The following is a 28,000-nucleotide window of genomic DNA, read 5'->3' on the forward strand; positions in this document are numbered from 1 at the left end:
GAGCCGTCGATGGAGTCGGTGACGCTGGGGCGGGTCGAGCCGCCGGACGAGGCCCGACCCGAGGTGGTGGTGGAGGAGGAGGAGGTGCTGGTGCTGAGCCGGGGGCAGCTCAGGAGCAAACCGGGGGGAGCCGTGCGCTTCCTGTCCCACCATCGCCAGCAGCAGCAGGTGGTGGTGGAGGAGGAGGAGGAGGAGGACGAGGCGCTCAGTTCGTGCTCTCCGGCGCCGCGGCTGTGCGCCGAGAAGGAGCCGCTGCTGAGCTGGGCCGCGGCCTCCTCGGAGCCCCCGCACAGCCCCGGCGCCGGCGGCCCCGACCTGAACCACTTCCCCGACGACCCCTGGTTCACCGAGACTGTGCTGCGGGCAGAGCAGGCCATCGAGAGCGGCGTCAGCCCCGAGCGCATCTCGCAGGGATCGAGCGGCAGCTACTTCGTCAGGGACCCCAAGGGGGTGAGTGTGAGGGGGAGGGGGAGGGAGGGCACACCGGGGTGGGGGGCCCCGGGCCCGGGGGGGGGGGGCACACACCGTTAATATTATATACACAGTCACCAGTCTGGCGGAGAGGGTCGCACTCTCACCTCTGAGTCACTCACTCACTCACCCACTCGGCTGTGGGTCCAATGGTCGCCCTCAGGTCCTCTCCTCTCCCTGTGTGTGTGTGTGTATGGGGGTGGGGCGGGGGGGAGGGGCGATGTATCAATGCAAGTTGTTGTTGTTGTTGTTGTGGCTCAGGCCCCAGTCTGGACTTTGACCCCCCCGCCCTGGAGCTGCCCGGTGCACCGTCCGGGCGTCACGTCCACCGCCGCATGTGTTCGGACGTGGGTCCGGTCGGCCCGCGGAAGCCCCGCCGCCCTCGTCCTCAAGAGGGAATGGCGTTCACGCCCGTGTCCGGGCCGACGGTCCGGAAAGCCGGTCGTTCGCTTCGCGGCCGTTTGCGGAACGTGCCTCTGCGCCGATTCACTGCCCCGTTTCTCAGAACAATGCACAAGTCACTTTTAAGTGTTCCCCTGACGCGAATATCGCTATATCAAACATAAGGATTTTTTTTAAAATCCAAGGGTGCAATAGGTGGAGAGAAAGAGGATAAACTGGACATCTGAGATCTATTAAATTACTACTGGGAGTCCTGTAGCTCAGTGGTTAGAGCACTCGCCTCACAAGCGAGAGACCTGGGTTTGATTCCCACCAGGGTGAAACCTTGGGCAAGTTTCCTTACTCCACACGCCTGATAATAATCCCTCAAGAAAAATAAAACAATAATAAATTGGTCACTTCAAACCACAACTGTTTGTGGGACACATCTGTGCGCAATTGGCTGCCGCGTTTCATCCTCGAATATACAGTCAATTCACTTTACAGTCTTCTGTGAAGCGCTTTGAGACGTCGAGAAGACGTGAAATTGCGCTATATCAAATGCAAGGATTATTATTGTTTCTTGATTTTTAGGGAGAGGAAATGTTTTAAATTTTAAAAGACCCAACTTGTATTGTATGAATGAGCTCTGGATTACCAAAGTAGGTTGTGGGTTCAAGCTCCATGTCAGGACATGAGCTTACATATTCACATGCCCTCCCGACATGAATAATGCAGTAAACCTCACGTAAGTTGTATAATATATGACTTACGTAGAGTTATATGCAAGTCAGACTTTTATGACTTACACACAACAAGTACTGAACTGCCTGGTGATATTAGGGCAAGGTTTCAAAATGGAAATTTTCAGACCCTTCATTTTCCAGAATAAGCATTTTCAGGTACTTTTCAATCTGTTTTATGATCTGTCAACCAGTCGCTCTCCTCAGGTTCTGTTCCTCTCCCCCTTAAAACCGCTGTCATCACTCCACTCCTCAAAAAAGACCCTCAAATTACTGACCCATTGCCAAAGCTCTGGAAGTCGAGCCCCAACAAGCTGGTTTCTGCCCTGGCCACAGCACAGAACGGTCCTCTCTCTTTGACCAGGGCTACTTCTGCCTCCTCGTCCTTTTGAACCTCTCCGCCGTGTTAGACCACAATATACTTATCCACCGACTCTCCTGCCTCATCAACCCCAGTGGGACAGCACTCGTCTGGTTTGAATCCTACCTAACAAACGCCTCCATTTTATCTCCTGAAACAGTTTCTCCTCCCGCCCCCACCATGTCACCTGTGGTGTACCCCAGGGCTCCATCCTTGGCCCCATCCTCTTCCTCATCTATATGCTCCCTCTTGGCGATGTCACACGCAAACATGGGATAAACTTTCATATAATAATAATCCTTGGATTTGATATAGCGCTTTTCACGCCTTCTAGATGTCTCAAAGTGCTTCACAGAATATACTGTAAAGTGAATTGACTGTATTTTTTATGGGCAAAACATAGCAGCCAATTGTGCTCAGCAGTGTCCCACAAACAGTTGTGGATTGAAGGGACCAAATTATTATTTTTTTTCTTGAGGGATTATTATCAGGCTTATCATATGTATGCGGATGACACACAAATCTACTGCTCCTCCTCCGCTGTGATTCCAGGTTCGCCAATGTTCTCTCAGTTTATCTGGCAGATATCGGGGCCTGGATGAGCAAAAAGGTCCTACAACTAAATTTTGACAAGACGGAAACCGTACTCATTGGCTCCCGTTAACACCTTCTATCCTGCGGCTCTGACCTTCTCAACCCCCCTGGCCTATCCCTCAGACTTTCCAAACCAGTGCACAACCTAGGTGTCAGGTTCGATCCACAGCTATGCTTCCTTACCCACATCCATTCCCTGACTACAACCATCTTCCTCTACCTCCGCCACATTGCCCGACACGATCTTGTCCTCCGTTCCACCATTATACCACTATGCCCCGAAACTCTGGAAGCCCCGAAACGTGCAGAAGGCCGGAGCCAGTCCTCTATCCCTCCATCTTGCCCCTTCCTTACCCATCTTCAGGTTGCGCCTGAAGATCTTCCTATTCGACCGTGCCTTCAGTCACCTCCTTCCCCACCCGCTCGGCATTGTGCTCTGCCACTATCAAGCACACTGGGACGTTACCGTGCGTGAGGGGCGCTGTATAAATGCACTATTCATTTCCCTCAGACCTGAAAATCTTTTTTTTAAATCAACTAATGTAGCCACTGGTTGTGTTTAATACAGATTTGGTATTTTGTCTGATGATCAACCAAGTTGCAAAGATCACCAGTAAATCTGTTACTTCCAGCCAGCTCCTAAAGATTGTCTTTAAACTAAGATGCAATTAGGAACTACTGTAGTGGAAAGAGTAGGGACTCAGGAGAATAGGCATTATCATAAAACCGTAATCTGCCATAGTCAAAGATGAGCTCTTTTCAGAGTGATTATTGTATTTGGTACACGGTTTTCAAACAGTTCCACAGAAATTCAAGGATTCTATTTTCCTATCCCCACCATATTAGGTTTGCTCCTTCTTGGCAATTTAATTTTAACATTTAGTTAAGTTTAATACTTGAATTCAGTAGTCGAAGCTAATGATATTTTTGCTGAAAATTACATATGCTACAAATTGTTTTATTCCCCTGGTGATTCCGAAAATTATGAATTTCTACAACTAAGTTAATGTCTCTTAATAATAATCCTTGCCTTTGATATAGTGCCTTATCACGTCATCAAGATATCTCAAAGCACTTCACAGGTTATAGTGTAAAATAGTGTGTCTGTGTATATTTGGAGGGAAAACACAGCATAGTGTTGCAAATGGGGTCTTTAACGTCCACCTGGACAGGCACATGAAATCTCAGTTTAATGTCTCAACAGAAGGTCAGCATTTCTGGCAATGCAGCCTCATTACTGCACAAATTCAATGGTTACTAGTAGAGCAATTGGGTCCCAGGATGTTCATTTGTCACTTAGCATGTCAAAGTTGTGTAAGACCACAAAAACGACACCAAATGCAGGGTTGTATTGCTGAATCAGTTGAATTCAAATCCCCAAACGTCGTCAAGCTGTAGCGTGCTCTAGTTAGGTCACACGTGAAGTACTACCTCTCGTTCTGTTTGCACCAATGTAAAGGAGCAGGCCACGCAGAAGTGAGCAACGAGAGACTCTTTAGAGGGAGCTCTGACGAATTACTTCCCATCTAACGGCTTCTGCTGCTGCCCCTGAGGAATTTCTCTGGGCTCTATTCTTTCACCTTTTCACCATCTATTTGCTCCCACTAAGTGACATCAGCCTCAGACTCGAGGTTTACTTCCACATGTATGTGGATGACATCCACTCTATCTTCCCACCTTTTCCCTAGAATATCCAGAACCCTGCAGTCTAGATCCTCAACCGCACCAGGCTCCACACACCTCCATCCTTGCTTGTCTTCACTGGCTCGCTATCTTCCAGTCGTTTGAATTCAAGGTGTAAGATGCTTAACGGGATATAGAAAGTATGCTTTCAGATGCACTGTGACAAGAAGACATGAGCATACAGATTCAAGGTTGTGAAGAGCAAGTTTATAAGAAATTCCTGGAGGTATTTCTTTAGTACATACCTAACATAATCAACAGCTGCCACATATGGAGAAGTCAGGACATTTAAAACACAGCTTGATGCTGCATGGAAAAGGTGGTAGGGTTGGTTACAAGAAGAATGAAATTGAATGTGTCAAGGGGCTTCCTCCAAGTTTATCTTGTGATGTGCATATAATACCCTTGTTCAGAATTACCAGTTTCAGTCTAGAACAATTTAATTTAAAAAATCAGTGCTAGCAGTCAGTGGGAACCCCATTGTTAGTCGATTGGTGGATTGCTTTTCTGGGGGTAATCATTCCTTCAAAATAATTGATATTAATTTGGTTATTCAATCCACGACTGTTTGTGGGACACTGCTGTCCGCAATTTCGCCCACAACATATACAGTCAATTCACTTTACAGTCTATTCTGTGAAGCGATTTGAGACATCTCGAAGACGTGATAAGGTGCTATATCAAATGTAAGGATCATCATTATTTAATACAGCACCTTTCATGTTGGGAGTACTGTACATCTCAAAGCACCTCACCTGATTTTTGATGTAAAGTGTGGCGACTGCGTATTTTTGTAGGAGAATGCCTACAATTTATCTTTGTTAAGAAATCCAGAATGCTTTAGAATCTGCATATTCAGAACAATGAATCTGCTTTTTTTAAGCCTTTAGTCTGCTTTCAAGTGCTAAACTGATTCATGTAAAAATATAGGTTTTTCTTAAGATGTAAATGCCCATTTTTAAAAATAATTAGTTTTACTTTCTGTTAGAAATCATGCAAGCTTCTCAGCTGTTATCCAAGCTGTTCAGCTCTATAATTAGAGTAGCATCAATAACCTATTTTGCAACACTGCAGTGATAAGAGTTTCTTATCCTTCAATAGCGTGATGGCAGATGGATTATATTGTAGATTAAGGTAATACACATTTAAACAGGAAAAGAAAATTTATAGAAATCAATGGCTGTTTGCTTACAAAGGTGGAAAAAAATTTGAGTGTAATGGACTGTTCATTGAAAATAGATTAAAATTGACTGGATACTATCACATGGTAAGTAAAGAACGAGCCTGTTCTCAAGGGCATTAGCTTATATGTCAAACATTAAAAGTCTGTAATGAAAAAAGGCCTTTTAGCTCATTGACTCAGTCCATTAACTCTCACCCCAGTACATTTTTCCATCTAATTATACTGCAGAAACTCAACAGATTCCATTGCTTTTCTTGATGCATTACTCCAAATAGTCAGTGTTTCGACATTATTTTTGTGCCATTGTGACAAAAGTTGAACAATCTTCTAGATATGATCTGATTTCTGAATTTGTAAAATCGAACACAACCTCTGTATATATACTATTTCATTAGTTTTTTAAATCACTTCACCACATTGGAGGTGGTCTGCCTACTGTTTGTTTGAGGTTCAGTTCACGTCTCCTTCCTTGAATTAAATTTTATTTGTTGTATACTTGTTTACTCATTTTTTTCTACCAATTGTATGCGGAATCCTTTACATTCATCAGTGTTAAATGAAATGTGCCCATGTCAGCCCAATTGCATTCTTTTCATAGCTAATCTGTGCACAAACAGTAATGGGGTGAATGGACAAATGTACCCAGTTTTGGTGTTGAGGTCGGAGCATTTGTCAGCTTAATATGTTCATTATTTGAAAAATAGTGATGTGGGATCTTTAATGACTCACCTGTACTACGTAAACAGGCTGAGATAACGTGTTCAAAGGATTTCTAGGATGTACTGCCCAATGCTTTACTCAGAGTGGGGGAAAGAGATAATATTTACCCACAGAGCCATCAAGGAAGTCCGATCCAAATTTTTAAAAATGAAGTATTCTCAACTAAAATGAAAATCGTTCAATTATTTATTGTATCGATTTTATTGAATCTTTAATAAAAGGATTTGTTAAAATGGGTATAAGAAATAGGCTTTTACCAATTGTCATAGAGTCCATAACAAGGGGGAGCATAAATATAAAATAACCACCAGCAGAGCTACGACAGTTTAGGATGAACATGGTTACACAGAGAGTGACGAGAATTTGAAACTCACTGCCAGAAGCTGTGGTTAGAAAGCTTCAACTACACCTTCTGTATTTATGAGAAACCTTGATACATACTTGAGGAATAAGGGAATATAGGGGTATGGGAGGGAGATAGGGAAGTGAGATTTGGATGGGTGGAAACCCGTGTCAGTATAACCAGTAGCACAAAATGATTATAATAATAAAATAAATTTGAAAAAGCACCTTTCACATTAGGAGGACCTCTCAAAGTGCTTCACAGTAATGTGTAGTGACTGTATTGTTTAGGCAAACATGACAGACGTGCACTATCCCAATGTCCCATAAATGGCTGTTAAGTAAATGGCCAATTTTATTTGAGAGATTGTTGGCCAGGACACCAGGAGAAACTCCTTTTCGCGTTTCAAATAGTGTCGTGGATATTTTGTAATGTTCATCAGAACAGGCTGCGTTGAGGTGCCAGATCAACGGAGGCTGAACCCCCAGTCTTCTCACTCCGAGCCGAGTGCTACCAACTGAGCCGAGGTGACGCAGTCAGGCTGATCAACCTGCTTTGGTGCTATTTGGTCTTTGTAATTCTATGTAACGAGATGTAAACAGGTTATTTGAAATGAACAGTGATTATGGAACTGGAGGGATGACGCAGGCAAGTTAAATGAAAGTAAAGTAAATAATAGATTTTTTTTTCTTCTGTACAGGACAGCATGATGGCAAAATGTCCTTTCATCTCCGCAAATTGCTTCAATCTAACAGAGTCTGATGGGATGAAAGTCTCTCTTGTGGCTGTTCAAGGCCCTCTGTTTGAGTGGGTTTTGAAACCAGTTCAAAGTGGGTGGAAGTCCACAGTGTACAACTGCCAATTTGTGCTGAAATTAATGTAGCTAACCTTGCACTGAGAAGCCTTAAGGATGGCGTTGCGCTAAGTAGGAGCATAACAGATTTTTGCCAAGATGTGCAGCAAGCCCTCATCCAATTTGATTTGCTTTTGAAAGTGGCTATACTTTGAACTGAGCATCCAGATTGGCACATTTCAGGCACGTTTCTTCATGTGTAAGAAGTGGCGTGTCGCCTCCGTTTAAAACTAAAATCAATTTTCATCACTCTTGCCAAGTAATTGTCTTGTTATATCCTTTGGGTTTATTTTGAGCACTAGAACATGCTAAGAAGATTCTTTACCATGTCAGTCTGAAACTGCATACTTCACCTCAGGCATTTGTAGGACTTGAAACAAATGTGATGAGCCTTTGTTTCATCAGACTTTAATTTTCCTTCATTAGGTGTTGTTTATTGTAGAAATTCACACACTTCTCCATCAAAGCATTTTTTTTTACTGAAAATGGTTTGTGAGCGCTGCTGAAACAATTTAGCTTCTTATCTGCAAGATTATATTTAAGAGATGTTTATGAATTGATAGTTTTTTAACCCTTTTTTCCTAGAAAATAATTGGAGTATACAAACCAAAAACAGAAGAACCCTATGGACAGTTAAATCCCAAATGGACCAAATTTTTCCACAAGATCTGCTGTCCGTGCTGTTTTGGGCGTGGCTGTCTTATTCCTAATCAAGGTTACCTGTCTGAAGCTGGTGCATACCTTGTAGATGAAAAACTAGGACTGGAAGTCGTACCAAAAACAAAGGTATGTTGTTGCGCTCCATTTCCTCCTAGTTTCTTATGTAATTCTTTGAACCTTTCATGCTCTCATTGTACTAACTATATGAACTTTCTCATTGTACATTTTGATATGAAAGTTAATTTATAATAAAATACTCTGAATCGTGAAATCGATAACTGATGTAATATAAGAGAGGAAAGAGCTTTTCCTTATACTTATTCCCTTAATTTTAGACAATGAATGGCTTTGCTTTAAAAATACAACATTATCAGTCTTCCATCCATTTTTTCAGGTGAAATCATTCTTTTTATCATTGGCTTCTTTAATTTGTTGTATTCTGTGAAACTTAGATGTTGGACAGTAAACTTGTTTTGATTTAGTTTCACAGTGTCAGATATTCACCGGAAGTTAAGATATATAATGTAATGGCCAGCCAAAATCATAATAGATGAATAGGCAATATGGATGATCTACGTTGCCCCCCAGGAGTCCCCTTGATTGATAGTACAGAGGCTTGATTACTTAGTATTACCACATGAATCATTTATTATTTCTGATATTTGAGTAGTCAAGATTATTGTTTAATTTTTAAAACAATTAAGATGTAATGGAAATTCTTAATCCAGCAAACCACACACAATATATCATCAGCTAGAATAAACTGAAACTTTATTTTTTAAAAGGAAAGCATCTTGCTCTTTCTTCTCCAAGCCATAAACTAACTTTGGCCAAGGTTGCAATTTGTTCCATACAGTTAGTTCTGAGCAAGCTACTGTGGAGAGAACTTTATCTGAGTTTCTTTCTCTCTGTGAGGGAACATTTAGCCTGTGAGGTAACATTGATAACTGCACAATCTCATGTGTGACAGAAGTTTGGTCCACTCCTCTGTGACGATACATTGTTATCTCTTAAATGTGGAATCTTATAAATTTTTAACTTTATTGTTTTGTTGGTCATTTCGATGGTTACTTTAATCTGTGTTCTAGAGCCGTTTTCCTTGTAATCAATCTCTGCTTACCATAGTATTCCAATGTATTTGTTCCCTTGTGTCTAATTTGCAGAGAGATTGCTGTGGTCCTTTTTATATTAAAAAAAACAAACTATCTAGGATTTCTTTGTGCTCACAGTAAAAAGAAAATTCTTAGATAATTGTAATAAATGTAAGTATGTGGGAATTATGGTATGAATTTGTTTGAACATTAGCTTGAATTTAAGATCACCATTTTCCAAGTGGTCTTTCAAGATCTTCTAAAAAAAACTTAACAAACATTCAAATAACAATGTGAAAAATTTAAATTAACATTTGATCATCATCATAATTGCCTTGACGGGGTTGTACTCAAAATGTTTAAATTAGCTACTTGACTTAATATTAACTCCAGTCCTATTCGCTCAGCTGCTTCCACCACAAGACTTTCCTGCTTGGCTCCCATCAGTGCCTTCTCATCTTAGGCGAAGACCACATTGACTTGCATGGATGCTCACTCCACATCACAGAGCAGGTGCAGAACCTCACTCAATGTCTGTGTGACCACCAATTTCAAACCCCATGTCCAGGCTCTCACCCGCTCTGCCTTCCCTTACTTCCACAACATCATCCAACTCTGTCACTATCTCTTTATGCCCCCCACCCACCTCCACCCCCTCGGGTTAGCGAGACCAAGCATTTATGTGCAGGTTAGATTATTCCAGGCTGTTGTCTCCTGCAGCAGACTCCACAAACCCATTACTCCATCTTTGTTCAGCTTCAGTGGCTCATCAATTTTCTGACGAGTGTTTGTTCACCTTAAGGGAATATATTGGGGGTTCCAAATTTATTTTTAGTATCATACAAAGTTGTATGCAGAAATATTACAAGATCCTTTGACAAAAACTCAAAAGGTTCAGAGGCTTTCTTCTATATATTTCCAGTATTCCATAATTGTACCTTGAAATGATTTTGTGAGGAGCCCCATCAGAATCGTTCTTAAGATGCAAACTCCGGTCACTTATTATGCTGCGAATATCCAGAAAACACACTTCAAACTTTTATTTTTATAACAGCATTCTCCCTCTCTGTTTTCTTTGCACAGGTAGTCTGGCTTGCGAGTGAAACGTTCAATTATAGTGCAATAGACCGTGCAAAATCCAGAGGAAAGAAATATGCTCTAGAAAAAGTGCCAAAGGTTGGTCGCAGGTTTCACAGAATCGGGCTGCCACCAAAGGTATTGAATTTTAAATGATCTTTTTGACAAAACATACAGTTTGAGAATTCCTGATCACTTCAGTGGTTAATCTGTGAAGTTTATATGGAAGCAATTGGGCTGCTTTCAGAATGAAGGGACAACTTTTGAAAGTTCTTCTATTATCAATAATGTATAATATAGATCTTGAAGTAGAACCGTGAATTATTTCTGTTTTTCCTGGTTTGTGTTTCAGAAATTCTATTTTCTATTGTTTTTGGACAGAGTCTCAAGATCTGTTTGCCCTATGCAATACAGAAGCTGCTCCTCCCCCACATACTCTACCTTCACAAAGCTGTAACCCAAGGGCTTAACAGTTAATCTAGATGCAGTGGTTACTGAGTTTGTTTATAAAGCAGCTTAGTTATCATTGCTTATAATAGCAGCTTAGCATGGCACCACATGGCCAAAGTCTCTTGATGCAGTAGATATCAAAACCTGGATTATTGTTTTACAGCCTAAAGTAATTTGTCTCTATTTACAATCAAATCAAAAGTATGAAACCACATTTCCAGCAGTTACTCAGCACAAGATCCTGTATGCACTATAAAACACTGAAAAAGTCTGTGCTGGGCAAATCATCTTTTAGTAAGAATATCTCTTCATTTAACAATCTTAGTCCACCAAAGAACAGTTTTTTCTTTAACTGATAAGATAAGGTGACCACTTTTTTGCTGTCCTGCTGGAATTTTACCCCTTTCCTGGAGAAACCATTCTCATTCTGTCCAGTCAACAGCTTCTGAAAAAAAACTAAGCTGAACCCCTTAGGCACAAAATCAGTTCCCACTAGATGCTCCTAGACATAAGAAGAAAGAGAGAATTTGCATTTTGATTGCATTTTATATGTCGAAAGTCTCGAAGTGCTTTAGAGTAATTACTGTTGAATACAATTACTGTTTTTTTTAAGGTAAGCGCAAAGGCCTGTTTGCACATAAAAGGGTCCCACAAACAGCCAGGAGGTGAATGACTAAATAATTGGCAGTATTGTTGACTAGAATTGCAGGAGACACTTTCTTTTCCTGTTGAATAGCATCATAGGATTTTTAACGCCCATTTGAAGTCAGGCAGACAGGATCTTAGTTTAATGTCTCATTTCTTGGGCATAAAGGTTTCCCAGCAGATCAAAAATACAGTACTTGTGCTTCATTCTTCACACACACATTGCACATTTAGAATAAAGGTTTAATTTGAGCATTCAACCTTTGGGAATTTCCTGATGTCAGCACCATAAGATATAAACAAGAATTCCTGACAAGTGATTATTTTGGGAAGGATTTATTAGTGCTAAAACTGTAAAAAAAAATTATGCCATTAAAAGCCTGTCAACTTAATCTTAATATGGCTAAATTGATGTAACCACCCAAGATGGGGTCTCAGTCAGTTTTCAAGAAAGAAAATGATGCAAGGCAGATGTGATGGGCTGGTTATTGCACAGTTGTGAATGACCTTTGCAGTATAGAGGCTGAAGCAGCTGGTTAGATGGTGCACTGGATTTAATCCAATAAGACTTCATAAATGACTTAATACCATGATGAATGAGGCCAATAGTTTTTTTTAAAAAAAAAGTCAGTTCTTTTTATCAGTTTTCTGCAGACATTTTTGAAGAACAGATGCAGTGGGGCCCGTTACAACGTGTTGGGATCCATCAAATTCCAACCTCATGCTATAGCTGGTCTCACTGCGTATGCTGTCTGGGTCACAAGCCAGTTCCTGCGTATTGGCCAGTTCCTGTACTAAAAGAAAAATGGCCACCTTCCAGTCATCATGATAAATGTCTATGTCACTTGCTGTGCTGAACATGCACAAACCAGGAAGTGATGTCAGCGATGATCTGATTTTTAGATCTTAAAAAGAACGAAATTGTCCTGACTTCCAAGTCATTGGATTATCATCAACATAATTTCCTGCTTTGCACATACGCGCACATTAGGGTTCACATCACAGGATCATAGAATCTTAACAACAACAACAAATTACATTTGTATAGCGACCTTCACGTCAGGAGGATGTCCCAGAATAGCACAGAAAGAGGCCATTCGGTCCATCGTGCCTGTGTGCCGGCTCTTTGAAAGAGTTAGGCAACTAGTCCCACTCCCCCACTCTTACACCATAGCTCTCAGCCTTTCCTTTTTAAGTACCTATCTATTCCCTTTTGAAAGCTATTATCGAATCTGCTCCACCACCCATTCAGGCAGTGAATTCCAGACGGTGACAACTCTGGGTAAAACAATTTCTCCACATCTCCCCTCTGGGTTCTTTTGCCAGTTATTTTAAATCTATGTCCCCTGGTTACCGACCCACCACCAGAGGAAACTGTTTCTCCCTGTCTACTCTATCAAAACCCCTCATAATTTTGAACACCTCTATTAAATTGCCCCCTCAACCTCTGCTCTTAGGAGAATAATCCCATCTTCTCTAGTCTCTCCACACAATTTACGTCCCTCACCCCTGGTATAATTTTTGTAAATTTCCTCCGTACCCTTTCCAAGGCCCTGACATCCTTCCTAAAGTGTGCTGCCCAGAATTGGACACAGTACTCCAGCTATGTCCTAACCAGTGATTATAACTGAATTTGCACTATAAAAAAGCGAGGCTGCATCATTATCAATATATTCAATTAAATTGAGGCTTTTTTTCTGGTTTGAAATGCTTGGAGCAGTGATGCTTAATATTGTGTGATCAACATTACCACTATGTAGGGCTGTAGTTTTTCAGGGGGAAATGAAATATAATCTCTTACCATGTCATTGCTAATCCTGTAGAACTGCGAAGACCTTTGGACTAAGAAACACGAAAAACAACACCTAAAGCAATTATTCCTTGTATATGTATCTGACAGATTTTTTTCTCCCTGAATAGGTTGGCTCCTTCCAATTATTCGTAGAAGGTTATAAGGAAGCAGACTACTGGCTCCGGAAATTTGAAACTGACCCTTTACCAGAAAATACACGCAAGCAGCTTCAATCTCAGTTTGAGAGATTGGTGATTTTAGATTACATCATTAGGAATACAGGCAAGTGTTTAAATCTCACCACGTGGAGACTCTGGTTCAAAAACTAAAGTATGACTACATGTAAACATTGAGTTATTTTGAAGTAATCTGTGATCTTTTATTTTTGTATGAAGCTGCTGGATAATCCTGTAGCAGAGAATTGGGTTTGCAGTTATCCCATTTTGCCTACCAGACGTGAACATCCTGCAAAGTATCAAGTATTTAAGGAGGTTAAAGTTTGGATGAAAATATTGTAGCGTATAATTTATGTCACCTGGAGAACTGTGTAGAAGATATGGAAATTGGGGAAACATTGGATTTTACATTATTTGGAATTTATAAAATTTTTCCTTTAAAATACTTGGAAATCAGAACGTAAGATAGAAATAAGGCCATTCATCAATTAAACTACTAAACTTGTTCTATTTCAGTCCTCACAGAGGACAAACTGAGTTGGTGACCGGAAGGCCAAACATGACAATGTACAACATTTCCCAGTATTTTTTATTGTAAAATACAGCAACACATTTATTTATACAAATTAATTTCATTTGATTATTGCAGCAAAACATTTCTTTACATTGGCTTTATGGTATTAAGTTGGTTGCCATAAATTAGGAAATTGAGTTAAAATCCAATTTATACACCTTCATGTTTGTGTTGTTGTTTCCTGGTCTGAGTATCCTTCTCGGTGTTGAATTATGAAAACATTTTCAATGCTTTCTGTGAATTTTCACTCCACCAGGTGGCAGTCTATCCCCTAAGTTAAGTTGCTAAGTATGAAAGTTGTTCTTTTGCCACATTTATATCTAAGATTTCCTTCAGAGGCAGATCTGCAATATAAATAAGATAATTCTATTTACATTGCCCTGCATGGCTCTTTATCACTCCAGATTGGACCAACACACCCAAGATGGTAGGGTAAAATGGTCCTTGGTCCCTTTTAGGGGGCAGGCTGTCACGACTTTCTAGATGTAACCGAGTTGAACTACAAGTTTACTATTGACCGAGTTCCTCATTCAAAATTATTTAAATTGAATTCAGTTTTTTTCTGTGGTTTTCAGAAGAGGTATTTTGTGTGGTTTTCAGATAATGTGTTGTTCAGACCACAAGGTATAATTTAGCATATGCCTCAAAGTTGATTGTACTCAGAAGTTTTGTAACTTAATATTGTAAAAGGCTAAGTTTTCAAATTATAATATAGACTTTCTAACTGGGTCAATCACTGTAATATATTAACATTAACTAAAGAGTAATTAAGGTATAAAACCTGAAACTTTCAAAAACTCTGAAACGTGAGTTCAGACATCCTTTTAAAGGTACGAAGAAAGGGAGCAAAACTTCCTTGTTTTTAGCAGTGATTTAAAATCTTGCACGCTTTGTGAGTCCTTGTTTGGAATCAATCCTAAAATAATGTGAATCACTTGGATAGAATGTATATTTTGAACTTTATTTTTGAAATTACCTCCACGACATATGCGGATGACATCCAACTCATTCAGTCTTACAAACAAAACCAGTTGTTTTGAATCTGACATGTGATTATCTTCTGTTTTGAAACCTGAAACGCAAGAAAATCTTTGCCAGTTACGATACAATGAGAATAATGTACAAATTTAAATCTATCATCTGGAGTAATCACAAATCAAATGTAGCCTGGAAATTCCAAACTAAATCTATACTAATAAAGACGAGTGTCACTGTGTGTCTCCTCTTTAATATCTACATGCTCCCCCTTGGTAACATCATCTGCAGACTTGGGGTCAATATGTATGCGGATGACACCCATCAAGTCCTGGATGAGGGCAAATTTCCTACAGTTGAATGTGAACAACTGAGGCCCTCCTGATTGACTCACACCAGCGCCTCAGCACCTCAGGCTCTGGCAGCATCAACCTCCATGGTTGCTCACTACAACTCACCATAGCCAGTCAGGAACCTGGGTGTCTTGTTCAACCCTCAACTGTCTTCTTCCCCACATCCAAGCCATGACCCGCTCTGCCTTCCCTCAACTCCGTAACATCGCCCGACTCTGCTACTACCTCACCCCTCAGGCCACTGAAGCTCTTGTTCATGCCTTCATCACCTCCAGGCAAACTCCCTGCTTGTCGGCCTTCCCAACTCCTCCCTCCACAGGTTGCAGATAATCCTGAACTCTGCAGCCCATGTTCTCTCCCGCACCAAACTCCGTGACCCCATTTTCCCCCATTCTCGCCCGACTCCATTGGCTCCCTATCCTTCACAGGATCCAGTTCAAGATAATGGTCCTCAGCTACAAAGCCCTCCATGGTCTCGCCCAACTCTACTTCTGGGACCTCCTAACCCCCTGCCAACCCGCCCGCTCCCTCCACTCAGCCGGCTCTGATCTGCTCCACGTCCCCCAACCCACCCGCCCCACCATTGGCGGGAGAGCCTTCAGCCACTCTGCCCCCAACTTCTGGAATTCCATCCCCCAGTCACTCCGTCTCACCCCCTGCTTAGGCTCCTTCAAGTCCCGCCTCAAAATCCTCCTCTTCAACCATGCCATCGGCCTCCCCCTTCCTCTCCCCTCCCTTCTCCTCCCCTGACACCAGCTCGGGTCTGAAATGCCGTACACTGTCCAGGGCCTTGGGACGTCCTCCCTACGTGAAAGGCGCTATACAAATGTAATCTTGTTTATTTCTGGAACCACTTTTACTCCAGTTGATTCTAAATAATTGAGAGACTAAAGTGTTTGACAACAATGAATTAAAATGTTTAGTTGTTCTTGCCAAAGTCATCTTGGCAAGAATCATTTTTAGTGAGAATTATCAATCTGTTTTGTTCGTTCTAAATCTCCACAGTACAAAGGGCATAAATTACACCGTTACTAGTAAATGGTGCCCACAAGGAACTCCGTGAGGAGAAAAGACAGTTTTAAAAAAAAATCTGTTACCTGGTGTGTTTTTATTTAAAGAAATAAAGATTTTAAATAAAAATACATCAGGTAATGCATGTTGTTTATTGTTGTAAGAACAAGTTACAAGAAAAAACAATAGTAACTAAAGCAATAAAATAAATAGAACAAAAATGGGTGATGGGGAGAGTGTTTAAATATTTCTCCCATTCCTTTTCCCCCATTTTTCGTGAAGAAAAAATGGGTGTGGGTATACTTTTTCCTAGATATGTTCAGTGGTGTTGAAAAGACCCCCATTCTGTGTATTATACCATATATATCATTTCTGAAATTAATTTCAAAACTGTCAGTGTTTGTAATAAATTAATAACTATATCCAAGACACATCATCAAATTTCTTGCATATGGTGATATCAATATTTGATAATGAAGCAAAATACATTACATTCTCCTCCTTTTCCTCAAAAAGGAAATCTAATGAAACTATTGTATAGCTCACCTCACCCAGATCCTGGCTACCAACCTCTGATTCTATCTGTTTTCAAAAAATATTTAGACCTTTTGAGAAGAGCATTTTTAAAAATATTTCTGCAGAAAGACGCTGATGTCAAAATATGTCTGACAACAAATTAAAATGTTTTAATTCCATACCAAATTTTCCTTTTAGTTAACCTACAGACCATTTCACGAGCTGGTGTAATAAATACTGACATAGTTGAAACCCTTTATCAATAACAGGACATTAATTGAAGGGGTTTCAAAAAGGGACTGACTGAAATTCCTAGATTAAAGGGTTTATCAAAGGGTGTCAGGGTTGTTAGATGTCAAAATTATTTTCTGGGAAGATGGATGGGTAGACTAAATGGACCAATAATCTACTCCTGCATGAAACTGTTATTGTGCTGATTGTTAGCTAGCTGGCTGGATTGTTGACCTTCACATTCCTGTATCATATTAAAACTTATTGTGTCAACGGTACTTAGCAGCTCTGTGACTTGTTTTTTGTTTCCTCAGATAGAGGAAATGACAACTGGTTAATTAAGTACGAGAAGCCAGAAACCAGAAGGGAATCTCCTGACAAGGTAGACTGCTGGACATTCACCTTGTTAATTTTTCATAATGTATTATATCCCAGACAAAAGCAGCATCCAAGTTATATGTTGCTGCGTGGTTTGTGTAACATAGCTCCCAGAAAGCATTACTACTTGAGTTTTATTATCTGCAATTTGTGTGCAAAATAGAATGCTTACCAGATTCAAATCCACTCGGTTCTTCTGAAGGACTGTGGTGTTTGTTCACTTAGGTGATTCTGTGTTTAAATTGGATGATTTATGTCGATTGAAAAAAAATGCAACAAATTATTAATATTGACTCAAGCCAGTTAGACATTTGGGCATGTATAATTTGATTATGTGCTGAAGACTAATATTAGTCTTGGCTTATATAGTTTAGAGACGAACATCAATTTGGCAGCAGAAGCAAAATGTATTAAAATGACTCATTAATTCCTGTAATTGGTATTTTGTCTGTAAAAGTGATGTTAAAAGCATGAGTCAGTACCATTATTTAAGATTGTTTAGTCAAAGTCAATTAACATAACTGACTTTGTACTCAATTCTGAACCAAATTTTTGCTGTATAGATTTGTTTAAAACCTATAAAACCAATTTATGATTTGTAAAATTCTCCTCCATCATTTGTTTTTCCGTTTAATAACCGTTAAAATCCTATTCTGTTTAATAGGACATTGAATGGGCAGATAGCAAAGAACCTGCTGTTAAAATAGCGGCTATCGACAATGGATTAGCTTTTCCATTTAAGCATCCTGATGAGTGGAGAGCCTGTAAGTACAATTGGCGGTGTTCCCACTTGTGTACAGTCTAATGTGCTGTGAAATCACTGAAGAGCTATTACTAGTATTGTTTATTTAGGATTATTATTGTTGTATCTTTAAAATTCTAATATATTTTACATATTTCCTCTTATTACATCTTGTGAAATGTTTTGCTTATGATGCAAGTTCCTTCTTCCCTATCCTTTATCATCACCCTACCCACGCATTCTTATTTTCCCCCTCACACACACACATACGCAGAATGTTCTGCTATACCAAGATTTCTGTGACTGAGTGAGCTGTTGAGCTCTACAACAACAAAATTACATTTGTATAGCACCTTTCATGTCGGGAGGACATCCAAGACACTGAGCAATCAGTGTTTTGGACCCAAGCTGGGGGTAAGCATCAGGGAGGGTGGGGGGGCAGTGAGGGAAGGAGAGTGACCAAAGGCACGGTCGAGGAGGAGGGTATTGAAATGGGTTTTGAAAGAGGCAAGGGAGGGGGTGAGGTGGAGGGACTGCGGGATGGAGTTCCAGAGGGTGGGGGCAGAGTAGCTAAAGGCCCGCCTGCCAACGGTGGGGTGGGCGAGACGGGGGACGTGAAGCAGGCCGGAGCCCGCTGAGCAGAGGGAGCGGGCAGGATAGTAGGGGGTTAGGAGGTCACAGAAGTAGCGGCGGGCAAGACCATGGAGGGCTTTGAAAGTGAGGACCAGGATCTTGAACTGTATCCTCTGTGTGATAGGAAGCCAGTGGAGTCGGGCGAGGTTGGGAGTGATAGGATCACAGACCCTGGTGCGGGAGAGGACATGGGTTGAGGAATTATGGATGATCTTCAGCCTATGGAGGGAAGAGTTGGGGAGGCCGACAAGCAGTGAGTTTGCGTAGTCAAGTCTGGATGTTTAGAATGCGTGCATGAGGGGGCTCAGCGGCCTGCGGTCTGAGACAGTGGCGGAGCCAAGCAATGTTGCAGAGGTGGGGAAAGGTGGAGCAGGTCATGGCACGGATTTGGGGTATGAAGCACAGTTGAGGGTTGAACAGGACATCAAGGTTCCGTATTGGCTCCGTGAGGTGTAGAGTGCGTCCATGATGGGAGGTGCCACCAGCACCCAAGGTATGGAGGTCCTGACAGGAGCCAAGCAGGAGGGCCAGAAGGGAAGTTAGCTCTCATCCAGGACTTGATGTCCGACAGGCAATCTGAGGACAGCAGTCCTGGATTCGAGGGGGGAAGGCAGAGAGGTAGAGTTGGGTGTTATCCACATACATGTGGAAGTTGACCCTCGTCTGTGGATGATGTCACCAAGTGGGGGCATATAGAATTGTCACTTGCTAATACAAGACTATTGAAACATTTTGTGCTGCAAAGTGGCTTTCCTCCTGGCAGCTAAGTAGAATAGAAAGTCAGATCTATACTTCCAACTCAACATCACTTTGAATTAGGACAGAACAAAAATATAATTACCCCATTCATCAATTTGCACACGTGCACCTTGGCACGTACACAGAACACCAAAATGGGATGCTTGTTTTCTAATGTTAAAAGAGTTGGTGGCTAAATTGCTGTCTAACTCAGTCCTTCACCGTTTCAGAATAAATAAAATTGGTTCCATATCTTGGGGTGGAGTCAAGATTGGTGTTGAAGTGGTTTTGATAAGTGGCTCATCTGGGTAAAGATGGGTCTGCAGTAATGCATGGCATTGTTGCTCGTTGAAGAGCAAACAGATGTTGTTGATGTTCTCACAGACCTGCCCCTCTATAGTTGAGTGGTCTCAATTGGACATGTAACCAGTAACCTGCAGGGGTAATTGCAATTTATTAGTGGTTGTTTGATTCCACACCTTTCTAATCTACATCTAGGTAGCTCAAATATTAAGTTGACTTGTTTATACAGTTAATGTTTGAAAAATCTGATTTTATGGATATTTATTAATAGCTACATGGCTAAACTGTTAAACACAGTCAGGTTTTATTTTAACCATTAATTGGCACAAAAATATTTTGAATTCTATCAAAAAATCTCCAAATGAGTGAACTGAATTAAAAAAATCCAAAAAATGGAAATCCTTTTGAAGCTTTGCAAAGATTGATTGATTTCAAAGTATCTCCATATTGTTTAATTCTTTCATAGATTATTGCATCTCGGGTTGGCTAGACAAATAGATTCATGTGATTTTTCTGAAGCAGAAAATTGTTGTGAATGTGACTATAAATCCTGTATCCACAGCAAATCCACTAACATTTTTCACCTTTAGAGGATCTCCATTTATCACTCAAATGCTCTCACATTTCACTTGAGATCCTTCTTTATTCTATTGCACAACTTGGATAGGCAGATGCATTGGTGATGGGTTAGTTTTTAAATTGTTGATCTACACTCACCCTCTCCCCAAACTATCAATGGAGACATCCTGATAGTGAATATCATCGGACTTCAGTACCTATAGTGCAATATTATGAGAAAAAGTAACCAAAATGAACATATGTTCTCATTTCATAATGAAATACAATACAAAATTACATTTGAATAGCGCCTTTCACATCAGGAGGACGTCCCAAGGTGATGGCCAGTCAGGGATTTGGGCTCGAGCAGGGTTTGGGGATTAGGGAGGGCGGGGAAAGGAGGGTGGCCGAAGGCGCGGTCGAAGAGAATGGTCTTGAGACATGCCTCAAAGGAGGCAAGAGAGGGAGAGAGACGAAGGGAATATGGGATGGAATTTCAGCGGATGGTGGACAGAGAGGGTGAAGGCCCGACCGCCGTTGGTGGTGGGGGGACGCGGAGCAGGCCAGAGCCTACTGAGCGGAAGGAGCGGACAGGTTGATATGGGAGTTATTAGTGTTGTATCTAATTACTTCAAAGTGCTTAGAAAAGGAGTGAATCCAGCTATATATAGTTTGATTCAAGATACATTTCTATTCACTTCTGTATGACTTGCTTGTGATGAATTCGAGCTCTCATAGGACATACCGTAAAAAAGTAACAACTTACCTTGACCTAGACTCTTTTTGCAATCATATTTTTTGTCTCAACTAATTAAAATAATGAGTGTGTTGAATTGTAACTGGCTGATGCAGTTTGCATTTAGAGTGGGTGACAAGGTTTTCAGAATATTCCATCCATTTAGAACGGAAACTGTTTATCCGAAATAAATCAAGTCTCCAAGGATTTGATACTTTGGGGAAGGGATTTCTACCAATTTTCTGCTCCCCAATGATATTTTTTTCTTTCCTAGATAAAGTTCTACTTGTGTTCAGAAATTCCTTTATACTCTTGTTTTTTCATGGTTTGTTTAGTTGATTGAATCAACATGGGGTGGGGGGTGTTATCACAGCTGAGGTTCATTTCATCGTCATCCAGCATTGACTGTTTTAATGAATAATTTGCTGTTTTCTGGCATCTTATCTCATCAAATGCTTCAAAAATGCATTACAGTAATTGTTGTCAAATGGGGTGAGCTTTATTTAAGACAAATATGGCAGCCATTTTATGCACAGCAAGATCCCACAAATGGCCATGAGGTGAATAATCAATTCATGAATTTATCACCACAATCACTCTTTCCTAACAGTGTCATGAAATCTTTAATATTCACCTAAAAAGAAAGCAGACCTGTCTGATCCAAAAACCAACTCTCCCAACAGTAGAGCACTCTTGTCAACCTAGACTGAGTCTGTTAGTCTTGATTAGGTGGTGGGGCGGGGGAGGGTGTTGCTGATACCCTGTCAATTAAGGTTAGACCCTTGCTTCAGAATTTAGTCTGCTTGAGAGCATGTAGCACTTAATGGTCGATCGGTGACCAACTGCAGTGGCGAAAGCATTCACTATCCGAGCCTGAGCTACACCAGGCTTACCTCAAGAGGTCTTTCCTACCTTATATGCGCGCTTGCATGTATGGTGTGTGTGTATATATGGTGGTGGGGGAGGAGGGGAGGAAAGGGGAGGTTGACAACCCAGAAATTGTGCCGATCATCAACTTGTTTTCTTTCTTTGAATATTCCACCTCAAGGCGCTATATCAAATGTAAGTATTATTATAAGTGAGCGACTCCCCAGATTAACTAGCGTGTGTCAGTCAGTGATCAGTGTGTGCGCCTGGCTTTATTGAGAGGGTTTTTTTTGATAAAATATGTATAAGGGTAAAGTTAAGGTTCCCGCAGCGATGATTCCCATTTTCCAGCAGCCAGGATATCTGCATGTTTTACAATGAAGACGTTCTAGGTCCCAACTCTCCTCAAGTCCTAACAACAGTTATGAGTGGGGGGGAGACGCTGCACTGGTCGAATGACCTCCGAGACCCGCTGTGATCCATCCTGGAGCCCTGTAGCCCAGTGGTTAGAGCGCTCGCCTCGCAAGTGAGAGACCTGGGCTCTTTTCTCACAGGGCAAAATGTTGGGCAAGTTTCCTTAATCCACAAGCCTCTGTTTACCTAGCAGTAAGTAGGAACCCGGTTGTTAGTTGATTGGCGGATCGCTTTTCCAGGGGTAATAATTCCTTCAAAAAAAATAATAAATTGGTTACTCAATCCACGACTGTTTGTGGGACATTGCTGTGCACAATTGGCTGCAGCGTTTCACACACAAAATAAACAGTCAATTCACTTTACAGTATATTCTGTGAAGCGCTTTGAGTCGTCTCGAAGACGTGATAAGGCACTTTTTCAAATGCAACGATTATTATTATTATTCAGAGGTGAATAAGCTACCACCTGAGTCAAGGTGACACAGCAAAACATGGTGAATTTCAGTTATGCCAGATTTATTAAATGGTGATCTTATAGCTACCTCAGTAATCAGAATATCTTATTATTTAAGGTATGTTTTCATGTATTTTTTACATTTGAAACAAAATCCTAAATTCATTAATAAGGACATATTACCAATAAAAACAAACCAGGTGCAGCTATTGACTGTCTTTACCAGGAAATTTCCACTGTGCCATCTTTAATAGAGAAAATTTGTTTTTCTCCTGAGTAAAGTCTTTCGTTGTAGATTTCACTTTACCTTGAATTTAAGTCTGGCTTTATTCTCTTTATCATTGTCTCTTCAATATTTCAACTTGTAGCAAGGTTTTATGAGAGGATACATGAGGGTGATTTATTTGATAGTCATACCAAGATAATTCAGCTATAGCAGAGATCTAGACATGATGTGATACTAAGTAAAGTTGGATTCTTTGTTATTACATTTTTCAAAAGTGGAAGTCATGCATGGTAATAGAATGCCTAATGTCGAGAATGGAAATCAAACCGAGTCTTTTAAAATGTAATAAATATATTTGACAGCCCCAAAATAGCATATCTGGCATATGTATGCACTTTGCAGGTGTTTGAGTATATATTTGGAGGAAAGTGAGTTGTGCATTATTTGGAGGAAGGAAGTATAATTACACAATGCTAAGTGTTATATTATGGAAGTGTTACAGACTGGGTGGTGGTACAGCTTAATGTACTGCCTTATTGGCCCTTCAAGCCTGCTCCTTCCTCCTACAAGGTACCCCAACATGGACCTTACCCCTCCTCTTCCCCTCTCCCTTTTAATCTCATGATAGATAATCCTATCAAAGTCCCTACTCCCTAAAGCTTTTTATGCAAATCTCCTATTCATCTATCCTCCCCTCTCCCATTATTAATTCCTGACATGCTCCCCTCTTACACACACCATCTCAGTGTAAACCTTTCCTTATAATCCCTCTTTGTGTTTCCCACTAGATATTTATCCAACTCCTTTTTTTAAATAAGTTAATTGACCAAACTTTAAATATTTTTGCTAGAAGTGTGATCCACAAATCCTCTACTTGGTAGGAAAAAATAAATCTAATCTGTACTCTCGTTGGAGGCTTGTTGTTTTCTAACTTTATGCTCACTATCTAAATCAAATAGCCTGTTTACGTCTATATCATCTATGCCTCCGCATTTTAAAGACCTGGATCATGTCCCCTCTCAATCTTCTTTTCTCCAATGAGAACACGTTCAGCTCTGCAGGTCTCTCCTCATAACTTAGAGCCCTAAGTCGTGGAATCATCCTTGTCACCGTTCTCAGAACCTTCTCCGATGTCCTTTTGAAGGTAGGGTACCCAAAACTAGATTTGACATCACCAGTAATCTAAACATAGTTGGCATAACTTATTTAGACTTCATCAAATGCCCTTTAGATGTAAGTTAGTATTTAATTTGCTTTGTTGATGACCATTTCACATGTTTGGGTTAAATAAGTTATTTCCCGTTGACATGGATTCAACATGTGTTGTGATTTAACACTTTTGTGATTGGAAGGTTCCTAACTAGAATGTGTTTGGATATTCCTTAACCCACTTTAATTGAGTGTTGATCCTCAGAAGATTGGTGCTCTTGTGTCACTGAGATTAAGGCAGTAGAGATGAGTATTGTTCTAAAATTTTTGATAATGCTGCTGGAAGGTAGAAACGTGTTCAACATTAAAGACCCATAATTGATAAGTTCATTAAATATAGGCTTAATTTTTATTTTTACATGATTCCCTCAGTTATTTGTTACTATGCTTCAAAGGAGTTTATATACTGTAATAAGGTCACTTTCTTTCACTGAAGTAAATCTTTGTGTCAGTACAGGATAGTACGCATGTTTCCCAGACTGCCTTTAGCTATTAAAACATAAAATTCTAATTAGGGACAATAATGTGACACCAAGAGTGTCACTCAGTTGCCTTTTCTATCTAATTATGTGGATAAATGCATTATGGAGATTTCTGGTTGTTGTGCTTGCTTTGTTTTAATGCACATAATCTGCTATATACTTTGTTTTGACATGTGTTGCCTTCAAAACTCATGTGATTTTTTTTTCTAACTACAATATTGTGTTTCTGGGTCAATGGAGAATCTTAATGATGTAGAGCTATTGTTATGCACGACTTGGCTAAATTGAATTTAGCTAGTATATGATCACAATTTCTTTTTTCTTTAAAATAACCATCACTACGATACATTATTGTCTATGTGGGAGCTCAATATTCTGTCTGCTTCAACAGATCCATTTCACTGGGCCTGGCTTCTTCAAGCCAAAGTTCCTTTTACACAGGAGACGCGAGACTTTGTTCTTCCTCGAATTTCAGATATGAATTTTGTGCAGGACCTTTGTGAAGATCTCTATGAACTGTTTAAGGTTGGTTTAGTTTATTCTATGTACATAGTAAAGGCAGGAATATTTATGCAGACATTTCCAGGTTAATTTTATTCAAATGACATTCTGGTTACTGGTTATGTAAACACAATTCCTCACTAAAATAATGCATGTTTTTTTATACAGTGCATTCATATATCAACTAGTGACAGTTGATAAGGTAGGCAGCAGAAATGATTTTGAGTCTTGCTGCAGATCGGTTGGTTGTTGATTCATCTTTCATATTTAACGTTATGAGGACTCACAAAGCTGTTGCTGTTCCCATCGACTTGTTTTTTTATCCTTTTAAAATATACACAAAGAACTGAACTTCATATTTGTGAAGCTTCAATTCATTGAAATTAAACATTCTGAATCAAGATGAGGTGGGTAAAGGGCAGTTACCTTTAACCTTAGGAAGGGAAACAATCAAGTTTTCTGATAAATAAATATCCCGTGGACACCCCCCACTTCTGGAAAGTGCACGTTATTGGGTCAGGAAAGAACTTGGTTCTGGTGGCTGCATGATTAAATAGCTTGTTAATACATTATCTGGGGTCACCTGAAGAATGGGCACTTTTGATCCATGAAAGTATGGGAGGACGTCATGGAACCATATCCAAACGTGTCGACATCTTTGGGAGAGGAGAAGGTGCAAAAACGATGAAATATTGACAAAATAAAATGGTGCAGAGGAATAGAAGGATTTTTACTCATACATAACGATGGCTAACAGATTCATGTACTTTTTCACGGGGGGGCCATTTCCTGCCTAGGTTGAAAGACAACTTCCACATTTATTCTTGTGAAATGTATCAAAATATCAGGAAGATGATACCAAAAATTATTAGTTTAACATGCAAAAACCATGTTGGTATTAATTTTCTGGAATCATTGACTAGTCATTTGGCTGACAAGCACTTTATTGGAAATTAAGACCTTTAGTTTTTGCTTTTAGAATTTCTGGTGAGATATCTAATGCTTTCCAATGAGTGGAAATGATTTCCAATGGAATTGGTAATACCGATGATGTTTTTCTTTCTATTCCAGACTGATAAAGGATTTGACAAAGCTACTTTTGAATTGCAAATGTCAGTAATGAGAGGCCAGGTAACTTGAACATGCTTCTTTGCCATTTGGTTTGGGTGTCAGGTGTCTGGTGTGCAAATCCATCTCCATGCTTAGGACTATCAAAACCAGACAGAGTTTCACATATACATGGACATTTTTCTATATGAAACAATGTGCTCACTCTTTCCTCAGACGGGCAGATCTGCTTACCCGATTCCAGAAAATATTAGGCGCAAGTAGGCAAGAGCCAAAGTGTGTATTTAGTTAGTTTAATCAGCTAAAATTGCAACTTGCCATTGCACACACTGTCTGACAAGCTCACTGCTGCTTGTCCAGCTTGGACCATGCCACCTGTTGGGACTTTGCCTTGCAGGGCTTATGGGAGCGAAATGCTTGTGACGCACAGAGATGTTTTAAATGCCACTTGGTTGTCAGAGGACTGACACTACTAATGAAAATATCTTGATAAGGGGTTGGAGGAGAGAAAATTGAAAACATCCAAAAACTAAATCACTGAAGTAAACCACTTATTTCAACCAAACTGCAGAATGCATGTGTTCCCCATTCCTCATTAGATCCTGGTCTTGAAACAAGGTTTCTGCTACTTCTTCCTTTAAATTATTATGAGTTTTGCAAGATTACTATAGCAATTTCATTTGTCAACTTAGCAAGAGTACATTTTGTTTCTGAGCAGGCCTCCTCCCATTTCTCCTCCACCTATTGCCGTAGGTTAAATTGCTTATCAGTTTATCAATTGCTTATTTTAGACCTTTCTTTTGTTTCTATGTTTAGATTTTAAACCTTACTCAGGCACTTAAAGATGGCAAAAGCCCTATTCAACTCGTCCAGATGCCTCGTGTGATTGTGGAAAGAAGTCAATCTGGAAGCCAAGGCAGAATAGTCCACTTGAGCAATGCCTTTACCCAGACTTTTCATTGCAGAAAACCCTTCTTTTCCTCTTGGTAGAGAACGTTTAAAGAAACAAACTTTTGATTTAGAGAGAGATGCTCTTGGCCTACTGCTGTAAATACAATGCAATAAAATGAAAATGACTCGGGAAATGAATAGCTTGATTGCACTGGGTGTCTCCTTTTGTGGACGCATTCTAAATGAGGTGAAAGTTATCTACTGTATCTAAAACTGCCAAAAACAGTTGCTTTGATGTAACTCATAAAATGTTAGATTCTGAAAGTAAAGTTTACAGATATTGCAATGTTGAAATTCTGCGTGAATTTTGTAGTGTCAGGGAATATACAAACTCCGGTCGTAATGTATTTTTATAGGATATGTACATTAATTCTCGATTCATAATGTATTAAATATCTGGGCAGGGCTATTATAAAGGGAAATTCTTGAATAAAGACGTTTATGTGTTTGTACATTCAGACCAAAAACTTTGTAATTAATTTCATACAAATGAAAGTTTAGGAGAAAATGCTTTTTGTAAGCAGCACTGATTTGACCACTTTGTTTCATTAAAAGGCCTCAAATATAGTGTTTCAAATTGATTAATTTGTTCGGTTATAGTTAAATACACTGCATTACATTACACTGTAGCAAAGTTGTGTTTGAATGGTAAGACTACTGAATGATATATGCTTGCTTTATTTTTGAACTTGACGAACTATTAAAGGATATTATTGTAATTGAATATTTTCTGGATGGAAATTTTTCCCTAAACTTGTAATAACTGAAAAATGCCTTTTTGAAATGCAAGAGAATTTCATATAACATCGCTGTTTTATGTGACTGGTTGTGTTTCAATAAACACTGCTGTGAACTTTA

General features: G+C 40.1%; 2 protein-coding genes across 2 annotated transcripts in view; one reads left to right on the forward strand and one right to left on the reverse strand.

The window, feature by feature from the left end:
* sepsecs (Sep (O-phosphoserine) tRNA:Sec (selenocysteine) tRNA synthase) overlaps nt 1–656 on the reverse strand; it is a 41,702-nt gene extending 41,046 nt beyond the window's left edge. The window contains 1 exon segment of the mRNA XM_042341093.1: nt 602–656. The gene's annotated coding sequence lies outside the window, so the exon portion shown is untranslated.
* Nucleotides 10–28,000, forward strand: pi4k2b (phosphatidylinositol 4-kinase type 2 beta). The gene is made up of 9 exons (XM_042341875.1): nt 10–450; nt 7,918–8,118; nt 10,167–10,298; nt 13,176–13,329; nt 17,198–17,265; nt 17,926–18,025; nt 25,014–25,147; nt 26,195–26,254; nt 27,008–28,000. Exons 1-9 carry the CDS (start codon nt 10–12, stop codon nt 27,179–27,181), a joined length of 1,464 nt encoding a protein of 487 aa, XP_042197809.1. The 3' UTR covers nt 27,182–28,000.

Source organism: Callorhinchus milii, unplaced genomic scaffold (genome assembly GCF_018977255.1).
Source record: "Callorhinchus milii isolate IMCB2004 unplaced genomic scaffold, IMCB_Cmil_1.0 Scaffold1, whole genome shotgun sequence".
NCBI classification, from domain to species: domain Eukaryota; kingdom Metazoa; phylum Chordata; class Chondrichthyes; order Chimaeriformes; family Callorhinchidae; genus Callorhinchus; species Callorhinchus milii.